Source organism: Aulonocara stuartgranti (assembly GCF_965226115.1).
Source record: "Aulonocara stuartgranti genome assembly, chromosome: 14".
Lineage (NCBI taxonomy): Eukaryota > Metazoa > Chordata > Actinopteri > Cichliformes > Cichlidae > Aulonocara > Aulonocara stuartgranti.
This window is the reverse complement of record NC_138950.1, coordinates 36,571,711-36,597,563: the sequence shown is the minus strand read 5'-3', so window position 1 is coordinate 36,597,563 and position 25,853 is coordinate 36,571,711. Positions and strand designations below refer to the sequence as shown.

General features: G+C 38.7%; 3 protein-coding genes and 1 long non-coding RNA gene across 11 annotated transcripts in view; 3 read left to right on the top strand and 1 right to left on the bottom strand.

The window, feature by feature from the left end:
- nf1a (neurofibromin 1a) overlaps positions 1-25,853 on the bottom strand; it is a 137,304-nt gene that overhangs the window by 18,725 nt on the left and 92,726 nt on the right. For all 7 annotated transcript variants that reach the window (XM_082502103.1, XM_082502097.1, XM_082502100.1 and 4 more), the window contains 5 exons: positions 6,327-6,759; positions 5,855-6,195; positions 4,580-4,782; positions 2,084-2,277; positions 1,863-2,003 (listed from right to left, as the gene is read on the bottom strand). In XM_082502103.1, coding sequence (XP_082358229.1) covers positions 1,863-2,003; positions 2,084-2,277; positions 4,580-4,782; positions 5,855-6,195; positions 6,327-6,759 — 1,312 coding nt within the window. The remainder of the gene's footprint in view (positions 1-1,862; positions 2,004-2,083; positions 2,278-4,579; positions 4,783-5,854; positions 6,196-6,326; positions 6,760-25,853) is intronic.
- On the top strand, positions 104-8,965 carry LOC309687300. Its single transcript, XR_014270711.1, has 3 exons — positions 104-278; positions 6,932-7,130; positions 7,320-8,965. It is a non-coding gene; the product is annotated as an uncharacterized lncRNA (long non-coding RNA).
- Positions 11,251-17,254, top strand: evi2b (ecotropic viral integration site 2B). The gene is made up of 2 exons (XM_082503368.1): positions 11,251-11,408; positions 11,781-17,254. Exon 2 carries the CDS (start codon positions 11,815-11,817, stop codon positions 13,153-13,155), a length of 1,341 nt encoding a protein of 446 aa, XP_082359494.1. The 5' UTR covers positions 11,251-11,408; positions 11,781-11,814; the 3' UTR covers positions 13,156-17,254.
- LOC309687040 (oligodendrocyte-myelin glycoprotein-like) lies at positions 18,704-25,341 on the top strand. 2 transcript variants are annotated; one of them, XM_082501706.1, is made up of 4 exons: positions 18,704-19,256; positions 21,155-21,367; positions 22,495-23,264; positions 24,164-25,341. In XM_082501706.1, the coding sequence occupies exons 2-4, from the start codon at positions 21,165-21,167 to the stop codon at positions 24,286-24,288; spliced, it is 1,098 nt and encodes a 365-aa protein (XP_082357832.1). In that variant the 5' UTR covers positions 18,704-19,256; positions 21,155-21,164; the 3' UTR covers positions 24,289-25,341. The 2 variants fall into 2 exon arrangements, with proteins under 2 accessions (XP_082357832.1, XP_082357831.1); XM_082501705.1 differs by having other exon boundaries at positions 22,495-24,249.

The window sequence follows — 25,853 nt, the reverse complement described above, 5'->3', positions numbered from 1 at the left end:
AAAAACAATACTACAACTCAAAGATCAATTTTTTCTTAGTCAACAGTCTTCACAATGGCCACTATTGAGTGCAGTGATGGTGTCTGCTATAATCGGAGCCAGGGGGCCTTGGGTTTTCTTTTGTGTCTGCCTGTGTATATTGTGTTTGTTTATCCAAACAGCAGCTTGGATTTGGAACAACAGCACACAGATAATGGATAGTGATTAGATGAGTTTGTCTCTTTAGCTTCTACAAATCAAGAGTGAATCCCAGCTGGATTTATTTCTTCCATCAGTATGTAAGTAATTATTAACTGACTTTAACATTTAAATATATTTTATATTTTAGGTTTCTGTGTAGGAGTAGGAGTATGCCCTTGACCACCAAAATCTAATGATTTTTTCCTGAAGTCTAAAGACTTTGGCCAAATTTGTAGAGATTTCTTTGAGATGTAAAGAGAAAAAAATTAAGAATTTAAGGGACACTGTCACTGTAACCTTTGACCACCAAAGATTTGATGTTAAAAACTGTGGGACAATTATTGTAGGGTCTTTACAATTTAACGCACCATGAGGCAACTGTTGTTGTGATTTGATTATATAAATAAACTTGAACTGAACTGAATTGGGACTTGATAGACAACCCAAAGATGCAAGTCATGTGGCCACTGTGGTTGTCAGTGTGGAAACATAACAAAGGCAAAAAATTGTCAGCTGCCTTGGCTCATGTCCATGTGCATTTCTGCTTTTAGGCCACATGATGTGGTGGCTTTTTGTTGATTTGTTTTTCTGTCCTGAACTACAGGCTCTCTGTTTCGACTGACCAGTAGCTGGCAGAGAAATTTTGCTCTTTACGTACAGCTGTTCTTCTAAATGAAAACTGTAGCACACATAGCTAGAACGTAGAGTATGAGATCCAGTTGCAGCACAGAAGCACGTTTTAAACTTGCAGCCTGAAAGCATTAATCATTAATCCATAATTTAAACATAGTATATCCTTTATTAACCATGACCAAATGAGCTGACCTGGACCAAGTAGAAGTGAGTCTATTAAGAAGTGTTAACACCAGGTCAGGGTTTGTGTGTGTCGGTCTATGTGTAAATATCTATATCTAGAAGGTTTGATGTTAAATTTGTGGGCCAGTACATGATAGGGTACTGCTATCATGCCCTGGCCCCGTTGTGCCATATCTACTGTCTGTAGTTTCAAGACAGTGGGTAGCTGGCTCAGTTGATGTGCATAAGGCTAATAATGCTATATATTGATATATATCTGCCACGCATTGTGATATATTGCATAACACAATGCAGCATACACAGATAATAAAAGCACAGTGCTCAGAAACAGAAGAGTTTGACAAATGGCAGGAAAGTGCATTGCAGTTCCCCAAGTGGAAGAATATATAAGCTCTCTTTCTGATGGACGTTTATTGTTTTATATTTTTCCAGAACTCTTTCAATATTCTTTGTAACAGATGTGAATCAGCACAGAAATGCCCCTAGTGGGAACAGTATGTAATTACTGAATTTCTCCTTTTCACCTGATTTTGATATTTGGCAATGAAGGAAAGTTCTGTAAAGAAAAGTAATTACTTAATGAAAATAAAGTATTTCGTCCACTTCTTATGTATATTAAAATGTATAGGATAATGAGCATATGTGTTTGTATGAAATATAATGTAGGATTTGTCCTGTTTAACATAATGCGATGGTTTTTACAACCGCTTTAATTGATCAGTTGTTTACTCAAACAACCTGCTCTGCTCATTTAACAGAACCCCAAGTCACTTTCCATCATCAATACCATTAAATCCTCTCCACGAGTTGCAACATGATTCAACATGATTATTTTCTGTGTGTATTAGTTGCCAATGTGCTCTCACCTTGTTGGAGACCAATTTGACATTTCCTGAGGCTAGAGCCACTGCAGTATCAGCCATAACCTCTGCTTTGATGGAACCCAGGCCTCCTGTGGCACTGGTCTTAATAAAGCTGTCTAAGACCACATCCAGCAGGTCTGTTATCTGAAGGTGAGATGGTTAGAAGGCCAGAATCCAAGAGACACATGTACTTATTTAGCTGCTGAGGGGCTGGGTAAACTTACCTGGCCAAGGCTGCCCCAGATCTTAGCCTGGATAGAGGGATACATCTGTTTTTCATTTATTGTCATGGTGATGAGTTTGTCCAAAATGGCAGTGACCCGCTGGCGCTTGGCATCGTCATTGTGCTTACAGAAGCGGACCAGGTTGAGCAGCCAGGGTGTCATGTACTCCAAGCAGAGATGCTTCAGCTCGATGCCTGCAAGAGAACAGCAGCACTTAGAGCTTACGGTTTATTTTAATGTTAAGAATATATCACTATATTGCCAAAAATATTCAATGGTCCTGTCTTCAAACACTTATGAACTTAAGTTTATTTATTAAGCACTTTTCACAGATAGCGGGTAACAACAGGCTAAATAAACAAGAATATTAGGTGCCAAAATAGACAATACAAAATATTTAATAAAATACAGCAAAGTTAACAGGTGGCTTTAAAATAAATTAATCAATTTAAATAAGTAAATAAATAAATACATTTCTGAACAGAAATGTTTTTTTTTAAAGAATCAGCAGAGTCAACCAAACACAGTTGTGGTGGTACACTGATCCACAGCCTTGGTGCCACAGGCTGAAAGGCTCTGTATGGGGAACAACCAACCGACTCGGAGTCTGTGAACGTGGACAACGAGCAGCAGTGTATTTTGTAAGAAGCTGAGATAAATAATCTGGGGCCTGGCCATTTGGTGCTCTGTATGCTAAAACAAGAATTTTAAAATGAATTCTAAAATCTATTTGCGAGCCAATGTAGAGAACATAAAACAGGAGTAATGTGAGCACGCTTGCTAGAACGTGTTAGCAGTCTGGGTGAAGCACTTTGTATAGCTTGGAGGTGAAAAAGGGATGATTTGTCCAAGCTGGTAAACAGAGCATTACACTAAATGCGATGACACAAACGCAGTTCAGCTGAGGAGACCATATGTTGCAATTTAGAAATGTACCTTAAATGAAAGAAACAGGAACCAGACAAAGGTTTTACATGCAACTCAAATATTACTCCAAGGACAGAAAGAAGCAAGAACCTGACTGACTTCAGAATGTAGTTCAAGAGGAGCTGCAATCACGGTCTCAGTCTTGTTGGTGTTTAAAACAAGGTAACAGATAGAGAGCCAATCTGAGTTAAGTAGTGGATTAGGGTGGACAACCTATCCAGTAGATGAGTCTTAAAAGACATGACAGCTTATCCATTGTATGCTAATGACAGCTGAATATGTCACTGGCATACAATGGATAAGAAATGTCACTAAAAGACTAAATAAGCTAAAGAAAGCATGTAGAAAGAAAATAATAATGGACTCAAAACTGAACCCTGTGGAACCCCGCAGGTCAGGAAGGAAATGTTAGAGGAGAACTTGTCTGTTCTAACAAAGAAGGTCCTATCAGATAAGTATGAAGAAAACCATTCTGGCTTTCTTTCTCTGGCAGAGCCATATACACCAGCTAAAGCTTTAAGCCTATTAAGTAGGAATTTGTTTCCAATGGTATCAAAGGCTGCGCTATGACCAAACAAAATGATCACAGAACAATTCCCTGCATCAGAAGCCATTAGAAGATCATTACAGACCTTCAAAGGAGCGGTCTCAGTGGAACGCTGCCTCTGAAAGCCCGACTGAAAAGGGTAAAAATATGTCATCTGCACAGTAAAGATCAGAACTGATTTTCTACTATTTTTTCTAGTAATTTGCTTATAAATGGCCTATTGAAATAGGCTTAAAATAATTACTAGTAGAGCTGGATTCAAGATCATGTTAGAATAGGAAGGTCCATCCCCAAACCAGACTGTTCCCACAAAGTTGTGAGCATGAAAATGCCCTAAATGTCTTCGTATGCTGAATCAATGAAATGAAGCTCACAAATGAAGAGTTGCTTTTACTGGAACTAGGGGCCTGAGCACAGCTCTTGAAAAACAACAACACCACAATCAACGTCCACCAAACTTAATACTTGGCACAGTGCAATCAGTATCTTTCTCCTGGGAGCTGCCAAACCGATATTCGTCAATTGGATTGCCAAAACAAGTGTTTACTGCTCTAGAGTCCAGTGGCTGTGTGATTTACACCACTGCATCCAAAGCTTTGCCTTATACTTGGTGATGTAAGGCTTGGATGCAGCTGCTCTGCCATGAAAACCTATTCCAGGAAGCTTTTTGTGCAAAGTCTTGAGCTAATTTGAAGGCTTCATGAAGTTTGGAGGTATGTAGCGATTGACCATACAGAAAGTTGGCGACCTTTGTGCACTGTGCACTTCAGCATCTACGTAAAATCATAAACCATATTGTCATTCCCAAACGCTCCCCTCCCCACCACAGTTATGTAAAAAAAGAAACAAAAACCTTAAAACTTTATGCATTTCAGTGAGGTGAGCTGGTGGCGGTATGAGTACAATGTATCTATTCCCATTTAGAGAGGTAACATCTTTGAATAATAAACTGACGCAGTTTCATGACTGAGTGTATGTGAGAGCTTATGTATGGTAACCAGTACGATGGTAAGCAGACTTACTAGACTTGCTGAAGCCTGAGATGCACTCCTCCAGAAACTCCAGAGTCAGATGAGGTTCATTGGCTGCCAGAGTTTTGCTGATGGAAACTATAAAGAGCGTATTGTTGGCTGGGATGCAGAGACCTGATGTCTCCAGCAGCTGGCCCTCTATCTTCAGATTAAAGGTGCAGGTCAAAGCACACAATAGGTTGTAAGCTGCAGATCTGGATATGAAACAGATAAGTCAGTGTAAAAACAGTTTTAGTCTTTACTTTTACAGGTTTGAGTTGAAAAACATAGGTGTTGTAAATGAGTAGATCAAAAGTTTTATTTCAGGTCGGTGAAGCTCAACTGAAAACTGGAAAGACAATAAGATGTGCTAAAATGTTCGAGTTTTTCCTTTGAAACTGAACCACTTGCATTGGATCAAAAATATTTAGGCTCATGTTCAAAGTGTACATTACTGCGCAAAAGTCTTGAGCCATCCCTCATTTCTTTATATTTTGCTAGGTAAATGGGAAATAGATGCAGTGAGCTAGTGAGTAAAATACAGGCAAAACAGTGTTTTGGTCCACCCATATTTTTTTTAACAAAACAACTTTTAGGGAAGCTTTCTTGTAATTTCTTCAAGTAGTCTTCAGGAATACTTTTCTGATGTACAAGGACTAGACTAAAAGTAAGTATTTAAGTAAAAAAAGGTGCCATTAAGAAGACATTAAGAAAGCCCAGAAAGCGATTGCTCATGTCTGGTTCTTTCAAGGAAAACAAAGAAATGAGGGGTGGTTGAACTAAACCTTTATACCTTAAACACAGTGTATAAAAAATGAATGTATCGCTAATCCAGTTAACTGCTGGTTTCTGAAATTTGACTTTGAAGCATTGAGTTTTTTGACCACTGCTATAGTTTTTGCTTTGTATTAGTTTTATAATCTAATTTTCATCTACATGGGGCTATAATTTATGATGTAAATACAATGTATTCATACATTGTAGTACCTTCAAATTTATGTTTTCATAGACATGTGAGCAATAGGGTTGTTTTATCAAACATTTATACAAGCAGGAGTCACTAAGTTTAAGGTGCTTCTGCATTAGGTTTACTTCCAGCAACCTTTATACAAAGTCTAAACTTTAAACCTAAAGTATGCTCAAATATTCATGTGTCACTGGTTCCGAAGCAAAAAATCTCAGTTATATTTTAAATTAAACACATTCTTTGTTATTTTTACAGACCTACTTTATTCCCCATAAAGCCAAAGAATTTGGCCTAGAATAACAAAACAATACAGGACAGACCTGAGGCTGGGGTCAGAACTGCCCAGGTTGAGAAGAGCAATGTTGAGGAGAGTGCCAGGCACATCTTTTGGTCGGATTTTAGTGTGCTGAGGGATGGAGTCAGGCTGCGACAACTCCCAGCGTGTCCGGATATGGATGATAGACTGAACTATGGCATCACACTCCTGGTGCATGAAAGTGAGGGGTGTGCCCTGGTTGGCCATGGTGAGGGTGAACTGACTCTCATCCACAAGGCAAATTTCCTCAATCTCGGAGGCATAATATACATCGTTGAGGAAGACAGGCTGGCCAAGGACGCGTGTGCGCTCAGCTGAGGTCACCTGAACGGCTGTTGAACCCACCTGGTCAAGAAGAAAATAAAGATGGTTAAAGATACACCTCTGTTACGATTTTAGTGATTTAATATGTTTATTTAGTGGTAATATTTCTATGTTGCTCATTTTTAGTGCAAGTTCACTGGCTGAAACCTTACCTTAATTGAGACCTTGGTATCTTTGTGGGCCAGTTTGAGGGCATTGTGGAACACTTTAAGGTCTTCCTCCAGTATCAGTGTGGCTGCAGGCAGCTTCTGTTGGTCAGGTTCAATGTGCTCTGCCAACTTAGCTGGAGAATCAATGAACTGGAGCCGCTTGCTCCCTTTTAGGCCTGTCAGCAGCCGCTCATGATACTTGGTGTACTCTCTTACCCAAGTGTTGCAGTTGTAGACATAAACAGCTGCCACATTCTCATATGCAAAGCCAGGAAAGACAACAAACCACTTAGAGAGGAAGTCAGTCTTGAAACGATTGCTGGGTCCAACATGTGTTAAGTCTACCACTATCTCATAGGGCTTAGCATAGTAGGGTTTGAGGGTGAGAAGGACATGGTAGATGAGCAGGTCACCATTGATCTGGCCCGTTTTGAACCTAAAGAAAAGGGGGAAAAAAATTCATTATGGTTAAATACGAAATAGTTTTATTTTTTAGATCAGTTGTATAAATGTGAGGCTTAAATTGTTCATTGCATTCTATGTGGTTGAACTCTGAAAGCTTCATTTCTGAAAAAGATTGCTTCTTTTTGTCTGTCCTTTTTTGTAAGAGCCCTGCAAGCCTCTGTGGTATCAAACCCAAGGCTCTGAAATAATCACACCCTCTGCAAAAAAACAAACAAACCAAAAGACAAAAAAAAACCCAGCAGAAAGAGGGGTCAGGAAGTGACTTCAGACCATCTCAACAGTCAGTTTGCAGCAGGTGTCACGTGCCATTTCTTCCCCAAGACCTCCATAGGACTACTTCAGGTAAGAATTTGTCATGCAGCATCTTTGAATCATATTAAAAGCACAAAAGTCAAGCATTTCCTTTAAAAAAAATTTAACTAGAACTGTTCAAACAACCTTCTGATCATGAGCTCTTGTAGTGGCATTCTGGAATAACGTTCTACATTTTTTTTCAGCTTTACTTTTTCTAAAACAGTTTCTGAATTTCAGAGATGATGGAAGGTGCAAAAACTCTTTGGCTGTTTCTCCTGCTCAACCACCTGCCACTCTGCCCTGTCGGTGCTGACGCAGTCCTTTCAACAACTCAAATATATTCACAAGACTATTCACAAGACCAAAGAAGCAGCCCCACACTTGCTGTGAGTACTACCCTCAGAACAAGTGAAGACAAAAACTCCATCAATGGCACTCGTGGTGACTGCTTGGTTGACACTGAGATGGGTCTGATTGCTATAAGTTCAGCTGGAGGTCTCATTGTGTGCTTGCTGGCTGCTACTGTGGTACTGGCATGCCAGGTCTGCAGCCTTCAGCGCCAGGTTTATGGCCCTCGCACCTCACGGTCCAACATGGACTTAGTAAGCAGTACAGGCTACTGGGGCACAGACCAACCAGAGATTGCAGGCCTGGTTGGACCATATGATGCCAGTGTCATGCTTGAGGAGGTGAAAGAAGACAAGACTGAGGAAGAGAGGCAGGCTGAAACAAAAGGGACAATGGAGGACGATGGGGCAGGACTCAAGGAAGGGGCAATGGCAATAGCGTTTAATCCTGAGGACGATCAAAGTCATATGCACAGCTCCAACTTCAAGGACTCCTGTTTGGAGATTCCCAGGGATTTAGAAGACATGCCCCTTGTTGTGTAAGGAGGTAACCCTACTTCAGTAAATCCAGTCACATACACAACTAATCAGTTTAGCTGATTTAAAATATATTAACTTGGCTTGTTTCAATCACATCCTTTCCAACAGAGATGCACCAATTGTTAAATCATGGGCAAATATAAAATAAAATAAACGAATTATATTAATGGAGATTTTTTTTAATTTTTATTTTGCTCTTTTTTTGGACAGAAATAAATAACTTTGAAAGTCTTTCAAACGCATTCATGAAACGGACACAAGGAAAGAAAAAGCTATAATAGAGTGGTGACTGTTTTCTTATTTGCTGAAGGCAGTCAACAAAGTGAGAATGGAAATTTGGTAAATAAACTGATAATTTTGTTGTTGCATCACTATTCCTGTTTATTTTCATCTTGTTAAATGTAGGGCATCATATGCAATTTACTACATTAGTGCTGACAGAATAAAGAGCTTTGGGTGCACACACCAAAAAGCATAGTTTTTGCTTAGATAAGGATACTTTTAACATGTTACATAGTTCTATATCTCGTAGTAAATCTTTAAAGCCTGGTCCTGAGTGTTCAATTAAAACAGAAAGAAAGAACGAAAGAAAGAAAGACATCATAACTTTTAAACACATAACATAGCACGGTCCATATTTGTTGTGCGCATGATTTGCATCAGTAACATAACATAGCATAATAACTTACATAATGAACAAAAAGCAGATTAACAAAAACAAGGTCAACATACATTCACAGTTTTGAAGAGATAATGGGCTAAATTGATAATAGAAATGCTGGAAACTTAACTCTGAATCTGTTTCAGCTATGTCTAATCTTTTAAATGAATTTTCAACAATTTAATTATTGGTTATAACTTAAATACTTGTAATATTTGCCAGTTTTTAAATAAATTGACCTTTGTATTGGTGTCAGTGTTTCATGAGTCAAATCAATATTTGTCAATTATGAGCCCTATACACACACACACAGACAGAGAAAGTTGTGGTCAAAAGTTTCCATACACTCGTCATGGACATTTTGAGCTTTAAATTATTTCTTTCCATTGTTGTTTTCCCTGGTCGACTGAGTCTCATCAATATACCTTCAAGGACTAAAAGAAAAACACACAAAAAACAACCAAGAACTGGATGTACTGTAGAATTTATTTTGGATTTCATAATCATACATGACCAAAAATGTGCACACAAGTTCAAATATATATATACACCCCCCACTAATATTTGGCTACATGTTCCTTAGTTGCACCTAGACCAGATGCTTTTGGTAGCCATTAACAAGTGACAATTTGGGTGTTTTTCAAGAGCTTGGCAAAGTGGTGACACATCCAAATAACTTTTGTAAAACAGTTTCAACAGATATCAACTTCTTGAAATCTGCACATCTGTACAAAGGCTCCAAGAGATCTTACCAGCTTTGGAAAATCAATAGTTTCTTGGACTCGTAGAGTATTGGTCAATGAAATAAGTACTATCAAGCTATTTCTTCTATGCTGACAAATACAAACTATGTCTTGTTAAAAGACAACACTTTGAGCTTGAATATATACTTTTGACCCTGTGTGGATTAGAGAAAATCCAAAATGTATTTGTGCAATGGCAATTATTATTCTTAAAATTTTTAAAGATCTATACTATATAATCATTCGACAACAAAACAGGCCACAACAGTGACTACTTATAGAACTGTTATTCTGCTTGATTAAATAACATGTACAAGCCACACACCTGTCAGTAACCCAGAAAAAACCCCACCCATTCCTGTTATGATACAGTTCTGATTAAAAGTTGTTCTAAACTTCTAAACTGTATTGAACTGTATTGTACTTGAAAAATGGCAAAAAATATCATATTTTGCATGGTTGGATCTTAACAAGGATCCAAATAGAGCTTCAACATAAAACAAGAAGAAATGGGAGTGAGACATTTTTTTGGAGCATGCAATTTATTGAAACAATGCTTAAATTGAAACAGGCTGTTTTACAGCTGATCAAAAGTTTAGGGCCACATGCCTTAAAAAAGCCAAATCTGTGCAAAAATGTGGATTCATTGTCATCTTCTGTCAGGTAGTCAGACTGTTATGACGTTCTGATGGCAAAGGCAAAAAAACTTTACCTTTTTGAACGCGGTCGGGTTGCTGAACTGCATAAGCAGGGTCTCTCAGCGCAACATCACTGCCAAGGTGGGACCCAGTAAGACGGTCATTTGGAATTTCTTAAATGATCCTTAGGGTTATGGAACCAAAACGTCAAGTGGAAGACCCCCAAAAATTTCACAAGCACTGAGCTGGAGGATCCAATTGGCTGTCCGTCAATACACTGGACTATCCTCGACCCAAATTAAGGCCGTTACTGGTGCAGACTGCAGTCTCATAACCATCAGATAGCATCTGAGGCTGAAGGGCTTCAAAAACGTTACTGACATGACAAGCAGATCCCACCTGAGATGTTTTCTATGCGCCACAGTGGAGGGGGTGCCATAATGGTCTGGGGTGCTTTTTCCTTCAGTGGAACAATTGAGCTTCGGGAAGTGCAGGGGCGTCAAACGGCTGCTGGCTATGTCCTATGTGCATGTGCGTCCTAAACCTTTGATCAGCTGTCAAACAGCCTGTTTCAGTTTAAGTGTTGTTTTCAATAAATTGCATGCTCAAAAAAATGTTCTGTCTCAGTCCCATTTCTTGCACATTACATGCTCTACTTGGAATCGTGTTAAGATCCAGCCATGCAAAAATATGATTTTTTTGCCATTCTTCAAGTGAAGTGGTCTTAAACTTTTGATCAGGACTGTATATGCCCTCCTTATGCAGTCAAAATATCTCTGACCTGTCAGGGCATGGGAAAGTGATCTCTGTTTGTATGTTTTTGTGTATCACAGATCCTGTAGATTTTGTGGTTGAGAATGCAGTATGATAACAAGGTGAGTTTACCTTTCACAGGCATCAATGGTGTGGCTAATAAATGTCCTTACCTTACTCAAACTATGTCCTAAAAAACAGACATGAGCTGCTACCATGCTGCTATTTCAGTTATGATATGTTACTGTTCTGGACATTTAAACTTAAAGAATGCCTTTTCCTTCTTAAAACCAAAGAGCACTCATGAAAATTTAAAATTCACACTTTTTAAAAGTCAATCTTTAGAATTTTACAGATTAATTCAGCATTGTTTCAGCAAACATTTTTAACACAAGACTTGGTTGTAAAACATGAACTACTATATTTAACATAGGACACTGAGAATGATTTCACATGTCACGCTTCCTGTAAGTGGTGCAAGAATCAGTCTCGAAATTTCAGCAGCGACAAACTGTCCAACCCCCAAGATCTTACTTCCTTAGAGATAGCAACTCTGCCAGACAGCAACAGCAATATTCGGCTTTTAATACACCCTGGAAGGACACAACCAACAGCTTTGAGTGTTCACCTGCGTACAGACACTGGTATGTAAATCTAAATTACTAGATTACTGATACAGTTTTGGGTCCAACTCACAGCTTGACAACTTTAAATTGATGATTATGTGAAATTGAGACATATCTATATCTATACACACACACACACCTAAAAACTAAATGTTATGTGTAAAATGTTATTAAACAACAGAGGATACATAAATGTAAATTAGATGAAAATGGTAAAAGCAGTGTTTGAAACTGGTAAATTGCGTACCCTTCAAACCTATGGTGGATTACGAGCATTTTGAGGAACTTACCATTTCCTAAAACATATTATTGCATATCACTAAACGTTCTTTATTCAAATGATACTACTTCAGACTACGTGCTCTGACAAAATAATTTCCTCTGTTCTAGCTTCAGAGACACAGTAGCCATTCTGAGGACAGCAATGACCACAGATTTTACAAGCCTCACGTTCATATGGCTGCTGCCACTGGCAGCAAGCAATGCAGTGACATCTAATCAAAGTGAAGTCTCCAGCTCTGTGGTAACTGTAGAATCATTCTCTCACAATGAGTTGACAACACATACTCAGGCATACTCAGAGAAAATACCTGCCACGAAAGACGCACAACGAAGAAGTCAAACAATGCCCTCGAATACGATCCTACCTAATACTAAGACAGCACCAGCTCCTACCAGTTCTGCATCGCCTCACTTAAACAGTACTTCCATGGAATCCTTAACAGAAATACAATCTACAGTCATCAAATCTTCAATGACAGATCTAACTGGCACCCCAGCAACACCTACAAGTGTAACTCCAGTGATAATCAACTCAACCCAAAGCCAGAAGACATTAAGCACACACGTTAGGAGGCACACAAACCCCTATCCACCTACATTTTCACCGAAGTCTACAAAACTCATCTCTACTACTAACACATTTACCACACCTGAAGAAGACAAGTCTGAAAGCATGAGTCCAGCTACAGGTGATGATGTGAAACATTCCACAGGCTTATACAAAACTTCAACATCCATCAACAATATCAGAAAAAGGAAAATACAAGAACCTTCAGAAACAAAGAAAACTAACCATGGTAAAGTAGTGGCCGGACTAATCGGTGGATCCCTGTTAGTGATGATGGTAGGATTCCTGATCATCTTTATTAAGAAACGGAAGCTTCAGAAGCAGCAGGTATCAACTACAGACTGGGCGGGTCCTTCGCCATTTCTAGAGGGTGGAGCTAACAATGGCCAGGTAACAATGAGGCCACCTAACCGAATTTCTGTAGCCAGCTTTCTACCTGCAAGACTGTCCAAAAGATTGTCCTTGCTTCCGGAAACAGATGAGGAGTTAGAAGACATGACTCAAGTTACTACATTTGGAGATAAAAACCAGGGGACCACATTTGGCCAAACAGTTGATGGAAATGATGGACCAGAAAGCAATGGGACTAATGCAGTTTTTCCTGAAATGAAAACCACAGTAGACATCGGACCAGAAAGCAATGGGACTAATGCAGTTTTTCCTGAAATGAAAACCACAGTAGACATCGGACCAGAAAGCAATGGGACTAATGCAGTTTTTCCTGAAATGAAAACCACAGTAGACATCGCAGAGACTGCTGAAAACTGTGTTTCGGCTGCCTCTTTGCAAACTAACAACCCTGTGTCCACAAATAATTCAAGCCTCCGTCAAGACCTTTCTGCAAATCAGTCAAATCAATCTGAAGTCATGGAAAATATGTCTGAACAAATGAACAATGCCCTTATGGAACCTTAAGCGAACTTGATCTCTAAACAAATCCAGCAGATGTAGGGTACCAGTTATAACACCCTTCATTGGTTTCCTGGTAGCAGCAAAGGTAACTACAAAAACAGGAAACCATGTTGTTAGTGCATTCGGAAATAATTGAGATTGTGTGATGTTAACCATGATTTCTACAGCAAAACCTGAAGAACAACATAGTAAGGTTGATTAATTGTAGTTTTCTGTGTTAGTAAGAGTAGGAATATGCAAAATAATAATCATACGCTACATGTAGGGGCATTTTCTTGCTGCTAACAGATGATAACATTACACAGCAAGCAGTTTTATTTACACTGTGTCATGTAACAGTGTGAATAAATACCATACCATGATGTGAACAGGAAGCTTCCTTTTTAACATTCATGTGAATAAGATCTGTCTCATTTCAAATATCATTCAGTTCGCTTGGCCACATCAAAAGCAAGCTCTGGTACATACATGCCTATCTTAATAATATTCGTTTTGCACAATATGGCATATGCAATAGAAAAGTAAGAAAACTAAATATCCCCCAATAAAATTTCCTGTACTTACAATTGCATGTAAGAATCTGGAGGTGCGCTATGGCTTTAGTTTCGTTTAAATGACATTCAGAACCTTTCTGCAAACGTTACTTTTTATCTTTAATTCCAAAAACAATTAAGCTTATGTAAACCTCAGAAGCACGTTTCTCAGGCAGCCTTTTATAATTTAGTTCAACATTAGTAACAGTGGAGCTTGTACAACTAATATAATGCAAATAAATTGTTTTAGCGCTCTGCTCAATTTGCAGAGAATTAAATTATTTCAAAAGAAATAATTTAAAAAATTTTCAATAACCTTTTTAAATTTCTTAAATAATTAAAATAATTGTTCCATTGTTCACAATTGGGTTGTTTCTTTACAATCACATTTGGGAAAGACAAACAAAAACCCCTCATTACTCTAATTTTCCATTTCTGTTTCTCACTTACATAGCGTGGCGTTTTTAGTCAGCAATGGACCTAGTTGCGCAACCACATTTAGTTTAATATGGCAATACTGATCATCATTTAAGTTGATTAGAATGCTAGGTATTAAAAAATATTAAGAGAAAACTATTTTATGTTTAACAATTATCCATTTGATAATTATCCAGTACTTTTTGAGTTAATAAATTAAATTGCATAAAACCACAAAGCTTTCAAAGACTAATCATTGATCGTTGTCTTTACAAGTTTTACTTCTCTGGCGTGGTAGTATAAGTATAGGTGCCACCATCATAAAACAGAAACTCAGACGGGACCTGAAGTATCTGTGTGATGGCCATAATAAGAGCTGTACCAATTCTCCAAATAATAAGGGAAGGAGGGTAAATTCTTCCTTTATTGGTTCCTTTAGCATAGTGTACACTGGACCATCCTTTAAGAAAAGGGAGGAGAAAACACCACTCCATAATTCACTGAGATGGCCCATCTGACCATTCATGACAAAACACAATATAATTTAAAAAAAAGTTGCTCAGCTCTGGTAAATGTTATCTGTGAGTGCCTTTCCCCATTTTCATTGAATATCCTCCTGATATAGTTTTTAACAACAGTTCATTAAATTCACAGCTGAAAGAAGAACCTCACACTGCTGCAATAAAAACTACTTCTGATTGAACTGTAGCCTTGCACGAAGAACACAGAATGCTATATAAGCTCAAGATCTATATTAATTAATAATAGTACTTAAGGTTCTGTGCAACTGGTGCTAATCAGTAAAGTCCTTTGTTATATTGCAGTCTTTAGTATAATTTTACTCCAGAATAGTCTGCTGGAATAAGTGATAGATAGCACTGCCTTAACAGGCATGATAAAATTAGTTACCTAGTATCACAACAGTAAAATATAACAAATAAGATGAATTTAATTTTAGATGCTATGGGACAGATTTACTAAGTGAGACAAATTACTGTGATGTCGCAATTGCTGGGGGATCTATTAAGAATGTGCTTTATTTTTATAAAAAGATGCAGTTAACTGCAGTAAAAACCAGCCTTGTGCCAAGAGCAAATTAGTGGCTCAAAATTCCAGTTTAAGCTCAGGTTTCACACAAGTGTTGCTCTCTGAAAACAGCGTGGCAATTCGGATAAATGTGAGGAAGCTGAAAGAGAATCAATATCCTTTTGATTTAAGAAAATAAGTCTTTCTATGCAAGTGCTTTCTATCTAACATTCACACGCAATCATACTCCAAACTGATGCATCGGAGAGCAACGGGGGTGTTAGTATCTTGTGAAAGGATATTTGGCATGCGAACTGTAGGGATGGAACCCCTAACCTTCAGATTAGCAGATGACCTGCCTTATTACCTGAGCTAAGATGTACAGAGAACACAAAACATTATTTACCATCAGATTATGAGTCATCTTGTGTTACTGTGTCATGTGCATGAATGCATGCATTGCAGTTTTAATAGCACATTGCAACATTCAGGCATAAACCTAACACACTAACACCTATTTCTTACACATTCAGCAGAGAAAAGTTGCTTGGTGTGTGCGCAAAGTTCATTTCTGCTTTTTCATGAAAACAGTGTAACCGAGGAGCAATAGGTGGGGCTCACAGTCTGATGGAAGGACCAGTGGAAACTCTGCATGCAGATTATCTTGCCATATTTAATCTGCATGTTTAGTAGCCTTGGAATTTGAAAACTGATGATAATTCTAGTCATGATGCTTTTACTAGCCTGTAAATGTGTAGTGGCTTAATTTTAATCAGCAAAGTCCACAGGTCTACACAATTTTTAAAAACAGGGATTTGCTTTGCTTTTGCTTTGAAAAGAAAATGCAAACCATGATGCAAAGTGGTTTATGTATACTCATCATAGATATGAATGTAAAGGTAATTTGGAGCTTTTAATGTTTCCTTTGAACTGTTCTTTCTAGTGTGATATGATTGTACAGAACACAGCTTTAAGAACTTTATAAAAAAAACATTATGTGTGCAGGGTTTGATTTATTTAGAATTTTCTAAAACACAGGATCATAAAACAAACACTTTTGTTTGCTAGTTGTGGTATTTCATGTGTCGTATACTAAATCAAGTGTGCTGAGTCCAAATCTGTAGTCGGATTTTGTCTAGGATGTCAGGTTCTGAAGTTATACACAGTATCAATGGCTATTCATACAGACAGAAAAGGAAACTGATTTTATAGTCGTTATATGGGCACTGTACATAACTAAATTTTGATTTAAAACTGTGAGAGATTACAAAAACTTGTACACTTTACCAAACGTGTAAATAGATAGTTCACTTGAGTGTTTATGGAATGTACATACACTGTTAAAAAGTGCTGTAGGCACTTGCTTTTGCGCTTGTGAGTCTCTGCTGTTGACCGCTGCAGAAGCCAGCAGTAATTGCCCATCATTATGGGGTTGAAGTGGCCTTGATATCTTTTCTCCATGCTGGCAATATCCTGGTGGAATTGTTCTCCATGTTCATCACTCACACCACCCAAATTTGGAGTGAAACCCCCCCGCTATAAATGCATTTTGAGTCACATTCAGCAGCAGAGTTGCTGATATGCTGCTAACATGTTGCTTACAAGTTCAACATAGTTTTCAGCCTGATGGTTGCCAAGAAAGTTTTGCACAACTAGCACAGATGCATCCCAAGCGGCGAATTCATGTTCAGTTTGGATCTGAATGTGTCATCATGCATCATTTAGCGGATTTCAGGACCAACAAAAATTTCTACTTTTAGCATCAGTTTTGGTTTTTCCAAATGGAATGGAAGCCATTTCCATTACGATCCATTGCCAAGACAAAGTTTTTCATTAGGCCTAGTTTAATGTGAAGTGGCGGAAAGTACACTTTTAGTGGATCAACTAGTGATGCATGTAGCACATTGTATCGGCCAACAGTTTTTTTTTCTCTTTCCGACAACATAGTATTTTTTTCTATTGCATAAAATATTTTATTCTATTGTATATAGCATCTTATTCTTAATATCTTATCCTATTCTATTGTTATTCTTAATTTTTGCTACTGTAACTTTGCACTGTCCACTTTCTGCTGTGACACAACAGATTTTCCACATGTGGAACTAATAAAGGTTTATCTCATCTAACTCTGGGTGGCTACTGCTTCACTTTGTAATGATTGCGATCATCACGAATGTTCCATAGGCACAGAAAGCACATGTGTTCTGTGTACCCCAACTGTAGACCCAACAGCAGTGCCACAACCTTCAGGTCATCACAAATATTCCAGTTGATCAGCTTCAAAATGAGTTCCATTGACTCATATGTCTCTTTCATTCCCACAAGCAAGTAATCCTCATAGCATCAAAAGTAGACATACAAGCTCAAATGAATTCATACGCTAACATAAATCTTCTTGTTAGTGACCGCGATTGATGAACTGGCAGTTTCTTTTTTCCAGCATAAAAGGCTTTGTTTGACCGCACTGACTGGCTAGGCCAATACTCAGAAGAATGATAAAGTCCAAGCAACTCAGTGAAGATCTAAGAAGGAGAACTGAAGATTTACAAAAACTGGGAGGAACTCTTCCCATGAGTTGGACATAGAAACAACTTTGCGATCCCGTTCTCTCAGTCAATACCCAAAGCTCTTGACTATAGGTGAGGGTAGGGATGTAGGATCAACCGGTAAATTGGGAGATTTGCTTTTATCATAACAGGATGTCTGCATCACTGCAGCTCCAGCCCAAATCCATCTGTCAATCTCTTACTCCATTCTCTTCCACTTAAGGCAGCAACTCATCCCTGACCCAGAGTGAGCACTTGGACCCTTTGCCGCCTGAGGACCATGGACTCAGATTCTAATTTCTGCTGCCTCGAAATCAATAATCTAACAGAACCACATCATCTTCAAACAGCACCCCACTTAGTGACTCCAAGAAGACTGGGTACTCTGAACAGCCACCAGTGAGAACCCAAACACACTGGCAGCAAGCCAATACCCTGCCAGCTCAAAGAAACCATTAAAAAGGTATATTATATATATATATATATATATATATACCGAAAGCACTGTATCGAACGGTTCAATATCGATATGAGTATCGTTGCACCCCTAATAAATAAATAAATATATATATATATATATATATATATATATATATATTAGTGCTGTCAAAATTATCGCGTTAATTGTTAAGATCAACGCGAAATGTTTAATGCATTAAAAAAATTTAACGCTGATTTTGTTTTTTTATTAATTTCCTGTAATCTAAGACCTTTAAATTCATGAGCACCTCTGGAGGAGGGGGCAACAGTGTGCTATGCTGGCGTTTGGCCTGACAGAAATGATTAGAAGAAGAAGAAGAAGTGACACCATGCTACTATCTAGCTAACACTAGCTAACACACGCAAGCATGGACGAGGGCGGACTTTTGGGTGGAAAGTTTCTCTTTAAGAAGTTGCCTGATGGCTTCTTGGACAAAACGAGAGTAAGATGCACAATTTGCAACGCTGAATTCAAGTACCACAGAAGCAGTTCATCACTGGCGTATCACCTGAGAGCAAAACACCCAACTGAATCCACCTCTACGTATAGTATAGCTTTTATTTTGGAAAGAGCCATTTCTCTGTAATAAACTCTCTTTTCCAAAGATGAGCGATTCCTCGATCAGATAGATTAGATTTATTTTTTTATTACTTTGTTGTTTCAGCAACATTAAATTTAAAAACTGTACTTTTGAGTTAAAATATATATTTCTAATTTTAATAAATGACAAATTAAAAAGGCATGAACATTTTTTTGTATTGAAAAAATATCGAACCGTGACACGGTATATATATGCACACACAAACACACACACACGTCGAGTTATTGCTTGCTTCATCAGCAGTAGGCTTGGCTTGCTGCTGCAATTCTCTCTCCTCCCTAACCTGGAGCTCCAGCTGCATCAGGAGCCTGCAGAGCAGTAAACAGGACACAGCACCAGCGACAGAAGGTAGTATTGTATACTGCCACACAACAACCAGAAACAGGAATCTGAGAGTCTTGAGCAGCAAAGAGAAGCACAAAGAAAGGACACAACAAGAGCTTGAGGAGGAAACGAGAAGAAAAAAGGAAAGATGATAAACAGACACTAGAAAGCATAAGGTGAGTGATTTTAAACGGGGAGATCCACATGCACATGATGGCTGCAGTAAATTAATGTAATGTAGTGCTGGCTCATGATAAAGCTAGTCTGTGCTCTGTCGCTATGCAGATTTTTTTCTTTTACTATTCCATGGAGGCATTGACAAAGTCACATTATAGTACTTAAATATAGAAGCTAGCAACGTAAAGCACAGTCATAGCAGTGGCAACTGCTATCATCAAGCACATAAAGCGACACCTTGAAGAAATTTCCAGAATATATTTATCATATTCAGTGCTTGTGATTGAGTAGTCTTTAGATCAGAATATGAACTGCAGTTGTGGAAACACAGTTTATTGGCTTGAATGAACTGAATGTCACTGCAGCATTCTGAGCGCATGTCCTACTGGCACATCTTCAAGCTGGTTGCTACTTAAAACCACCCTACTTCAGTATGGCAACAGTACTGAGAAGAGAGTCTGATGAGTTTAAGTGGTGAATTCACAATGCACGTGCCATTTCTGCAGTCATTCACTTACATTTAATGCTATTTGTTAGTAACTAATTTTCTTAAACACCATCAATGATATTACATAGCAATAATGTTACTGACTTAGCTCAATGACTGTTTTGGTCAGAAGAGCAGTCTGAATTGACAAGACATTAAAACTGATCTCTGAAGGCAAGATTAAAGGCTGCTAAGGACTCAATTTGAAGATAAAATGCCAAAATGCTGAAAATGTTAACTGGTGGGCCACAGTTAAAAGTTCTCAAAGACAAGACCAAAGAGTCACATTTAGGAATCCAATATATGATGGAGGGTCACTCAGTAAAAATGCACTTTAGGTTTGTGTTTTTAATATTTTTAATGAAATTATGGTTTCTATTGATATTTGTATTTATAGTTTTGTCACATAGAACTGTGACTAATATAGTATACAGTTAATATGGATCTTCTCTAATGAGCTATGTACAATGATCTATGATTACAACCTTCAAACACCTCTGAGCTACAGTGAAACTTGGTGTCATTCTGCTATATTATTGTATCATATGCACTGTAGATGCTGTTGCTACATTCGGGCATTAGCTCAAGTATTGCATCACAATCATATTCATGATTATTTTGGTCAATACTCAAGTTAAAATCTTTTAGGACAATTATTCACTTGCCTTTTGACATATAATGCATTCGACCCCCCCCCAAAAGATTTTCTAACTGAAATACCTACACACAATCAACAAAAGACTGATGGTGATTAAGCACCGTGTTCTCCATAAACATGGGATGCGACTGCAGCCCAGCCCTGTCACAAGCATACAAAAAATAATACTGTTAGATCAACTTGATTCATGTATACCTACTTCCTATCACATCAGAAGTACATAAAGTTACATGGACTGGTTCTCATATATTGCTTTTCTACCGTACCTGAGTAGTCAAAGCGCTTTATACAACTTGCCTCATTCACACAATAATAAAAGCATTGTATGCTTTTCCTACAACAGCTCTTGCTTTCTAACGGTTATACCTGTTCATAGTCCAGTGGATGCATAGAAGAGCAACTTGGAGTTATGTATATGTGGCACGCAGACGGGAGCAGGGATCAAACCACCCACCTTCAGATTAGTAGACATCCTGCCCTACCTCCTGAGCTATAGTAACTGCATTTTTAAAAAAATTCACTTAAAATATATTCTGTCAGTACACTTGCCAAAGATATCTGGACTACGTCAGCAAAAAAAATCTAATTTCAGTAAATAATCTGACATTTCCGTCAGATTCTTACAGAGAAATATAGAATATTTGAAACAATGGAAGTATTCATTTAAAGTTTAAATATTACGAAATTTCATGTGCTAGAACTAGCCAGCTTGATATCTAACCTACTACTTTAAAAACTTGTCTCACTTCTAGAGCTCTAAGCATGCCTGTATGCTCTGCATCTGTGCTCTACCTACTCCTCTTGCTGCTGTGTGGGCTGCTGGGAGGCTGGGTGCTGTCCATCTGCCCCGCTGCCTGCTCCTGCAGTGGAGGCCATCGTGTTGTGGACTGCTCTTCACGAGGCCTGACCAAGTTACCGCCTGGTCTGCAGCATAACATTCGCTTTCTCAACCTTTCTTTCAACAGGTAAGCTCCTGCACCTCTCAAATGCTCCACTTTTAGACATTATATTACATGACTCACTTTTAGATACATGTGCATGTAACAGGTAACAGAATAAGTAGCATATGGTTAAGCAGAAATTTACTTAACTAGAGGATCTGACTGTTAAAATATATAGCTGTCCCAGATAAGCGTCCTGAACTTGTAAATTAATAATAATAGATTTTTACATACACACTCACAAGTCTTTAAAAGCCTTTAAGGAACTTCTAAAAATGAACTTGGAACTAATAGCAACTGTTCATAACAGAATAAGAATAACTTGATTGTTGATTGAGCTCATATATCTGACATCACTCATCTGCTACTTATATGAGATGAAAAAAACTGATATCCGTTTTTTTGTTCCATAAAGATTTTGTAAAGTGGGTGATCAAAATTATTCAGAATGGCTTCTAATGGATTTAGTATGCATCTTTCCACCATCTCCCCCCGTATGGCTCAAATTACAGCAATTACAGCTTACACTAGTAGGTCCAGTCTTCATGCATCCTTGTTTCTGACACTGGCTTCCCAGTAAAAGTGTGCAGCATAGAACAGTTAGTGCCACAGACTGAAAGAACATCTGCAGCAATTTACTGCAGATTTCAAGAGATCTTGGTTTCCTTAAAAAAAAAAAAAGAGAGAGATGGCTCCTGTATTCAGGACCAGTTTAGTTTGTTGTATAGGTGTAAACCTAGATATTTATATTTTGTTACCATCTCTATGTCCAAGCCACAAACTTTCACAGGCTGGAAAGGAGGCCTGTATCTTTGGTAATCTATCATTTCCTTTGTCTTAAAGGTGTTCAATATGAACACAGTATGAGTAGTTTTTTTTAACTCCAGATGATCAAGGCTTTTACAAGATCCCAATATTCAGACTCCTGTCATACTTCTGTGCTTATAATCATGCTATATGGTATCAACTGATATTTATTAAGCGCTTCTCTAATCCTTCTAAGCACTCAGAGTGTTTTTACACTAGCAAACATTCATGCTTTAGCTTTTTTAGCCATTTGATTATTCATCAATCCAATTAGCAATATTACCATTCTATTACAATTATGATGGTGATAAATATGACGATTAAATATGACATTCTTTTGGCAGCTTGCACGGTGTGGACAACCAGCTCAGCCACTATGCCCATCTGCGCACCCTGGATCTGTCCTACAACCGCCTGGAGAGTCTCCCCCCTGCCCTGCCACGGTCTCTGTGGGACATTCGAGCAGCAGGGAACCATCTACGCTCTCTAGACAAAAATGACACAGCCTACCACTGGAACCTGAAAGTACTGGATCTATCAGATAATGAGCTAGAGAGAGTGGTCTTTATCAATAACACACTGTTGAGTCTACAGTCTCTTAACCTCAGTCATAACAGGTTTTGGACAGTGCCCACAAACATGCCACACAATCTGGAGATCATTGACTTGTCACATAACTATCTGTTGCAGATCCTGCCCGGATCGTTGGATCGACTGCCCCGACTGGCCCAGTTTTATTTGCATGCTAACCGCTTCACCTGGCTGTCTGAGGGAATCTTTGATGACCTAATAGGACTGGAGATTATTACTCTTGGGGATAACCCCTGGGCTTGTGAAGAAGAAGAACACATAACAAAGCTCCTTAGATGGTCAGAGAAAACCCGTGCAACCGTTTTGGGGTGCCCCTGTTATACAAGACCCATCTGTGGGCAATCCCATTTACCAGTAACCGGAAGGGAAAGGCACTCAGCTCGGTTTACGGAGCCACCACTCTGGGTTAACAACAGAAGTGAAGGGCAGGATGTTCAATTGCCCCCAAGGACTGTAGAGAACACACCTAACTATCAGGCGAAGTCTCCACTTGTTGACAGTGGAATGTATCAGGGCAAAGCAGGTATGAATGAATCTGGGGATCACATCTGGACATCTTCAACAAGTATGGATAGTTTTTCTTCACACACAAGCACAACAGAACATCCAAGGTCTTTAACCAATAAGCCTAAACTAACTCGTTTATATAATGAAGGCTGCAAACTGGACATCAAAACTCAAACAGTCATTCTGTCTGTTATAGTCATGACAACTGCACTCACCACCATCTAAACTACAATACACATAGTGTAACAGTTATTAGAATCTTGTGGACACTAAATCTATAAGTAATTTCCTGTATGTAGCAGTTCCATTTTCATTTGCCGTATAAAAACTGTTGCAACTGTTGTTATCATTATGACAATATCTCTTAAAATCCTGTACACAAAGAAAAATGTCAGAGGTAAACATCTAGGTTATTGCTTGAACACATGCTGCTGGGTTCATTTATTAGTTGATTCCTAATCAATGCTATTGTGCTGTTTTGGTCCTACCAAGGCATTTAGAACAGTGCTGTTCTAAATACAAAATGCTTTCCAATTTACCAGTTAAAGACTAGCAATAGGACAGTGTGTAATACACACACGTGAGCATGTTCTCCTCCCGTTCCACTATGGGGACTGCCCAACTGCCTGCAGAGAGTCTGTTGTCAGACGGAAGCAGTGTTTAAAGCATGTGAGCCAATCTGTGAGACAGTTTTGCTCATGTTTTGCTGTTGGTGAGTCAGCCAGCCGCAAAGGAGAGTGAAGCTATAACATATAAAGAGCTCAAGTGAGATCGAGTGTTAAACATAGTGAAAAGTGTGCACTACGGCAACTGTGCGTTTCATGCTGTATTTTTTAATTTCTGAAGTTTTTTTCCCCCCAGTTCTTCTGTTCCGAGTGAACTCGACTATCGCTATTGCTTCCTTCTCTATTCCAGGCTACTGGTCAACCAATCAACTTTCAGCAGTCACATCTGCATGGGAGGACTGCATGGGAGTGTGTCTTGGGTGGGTGAAAACCCCTCTTCACCCCTGTGCCAGACTGAAAAATGTATGCGAATGAAGACATTTGCAGGACTGCAAATTCCACTTGTGAAACTGAAAGAGGAACGCAAACAGGAATTTGAGTCTCAAACAACACTTTACCAAGAGAAACCTACAAGTTGTATCGCAAGCATTATTTAATTGTGAGCAGCAACAACTTCTCAAGTACAAAATACCTAACTTTCATGTTTGTACTGTGTGTAAAATGTGATGGACAACCTTGTGACCCGTATAAAGTTTGGATGATGTTTCTGCGATAAAGTATGGCTGAGCAGGAGGGCTCCAAAGTGGCCTGGCTTGGTGCTCTTTTTCAGAGGTTTTTCCATTCAAATGAATTGGAAAAATTTGTTGAGAATGTTGCAAAAACTATGTGACGAATAGCTACCAAAAACGGTTTACATTGGCATCCTCAAAAGAGTGACCTTTATCCTTTAGATGCAGATGTACATTTGAGTCTTGTCCGGTCGAGGTGGCTCTTCTATGTTGTGCCATACATTTATGAAGTGGCTGTTGGGTTTGTCGAATGTAGAGGTCTGTTGTTTAGTTTGTCTTTGGGACAAACCAGTTTTTGTCAGAGTGTGCGTCAGTTTCTTTGATAAACTGGCTACATAAGGGATGACATTTTTGTTCTGTTTGTCATTCTGTTTCTCCCTATTTGGTGTCTGACCTTGTTTACTGTGCATCTTTGCTGATTTGATTAAAGCCCATGTTGGGATAAAAACATGTTTTAAGAGCTTTCTTTACATGTGTGTGTTCCTTTTCTTTCCCTTCTGCCTTAGAGGGAACATTTTCTGACCAATATTGCTGGATCACTTCTAGTTCCAGAGGGTGGTTGGAGTCAAAGAGTAGGTACCAGGCTGTGTGTGGGCTTCCGGTAAACTTCAATGTTGAGGTGTCCATTCTTCTCAATGTCCAGGATGCCAATGTTCACATTGTGGACAAAGAGGACAGATGGTTTGAAAGAGGAGTGAAAGAAGCCATCTATGTCCACTGTGAACGACCATCCTTGAACAGAGGGGGTTGCTTATCACACCAACTGGTCTGCCACTTATAATCCAGTTTTGAGATCCCTTCCCAGATGCTTTAACGCCCACTCACGTCTTGTGTCAGTTGATCTCAATAAGTCACATGATAGCGTGAGGCAAGGTCTCACAATGGTTTTTACCCAAAACCTCTGATGATAATGATCCACACCCTTTTTCACACTTTGGCTCATGCGATGAAGCACATGATCAACAGTGCTCAACAACTCTAACTCCCACCAGGGCTCAAAATCTGGGACTCTCCACCATGTGATGTAACAAGTAGTATAACAAATTACTTTTTCAGAGGAGTAATTAAGTAACTTACTGCATTACTTTGAAAAAAGTGTTCTGTATGTGTAACACTGACTTTTTAAAATAACGACTCAACACTGATCACAACAAAGAGGGAAAATACCCCAACAAACATGCACAAACATTTGACCCACAGCATGCAATTAATCTGCCAGTGACAACCGATAAGGAATCAAAAAAATAAGTGATATCAATAATGGAATCGAAATTCCTAAATCCTTCATTAATCCCATCCCTGGGTGTTATT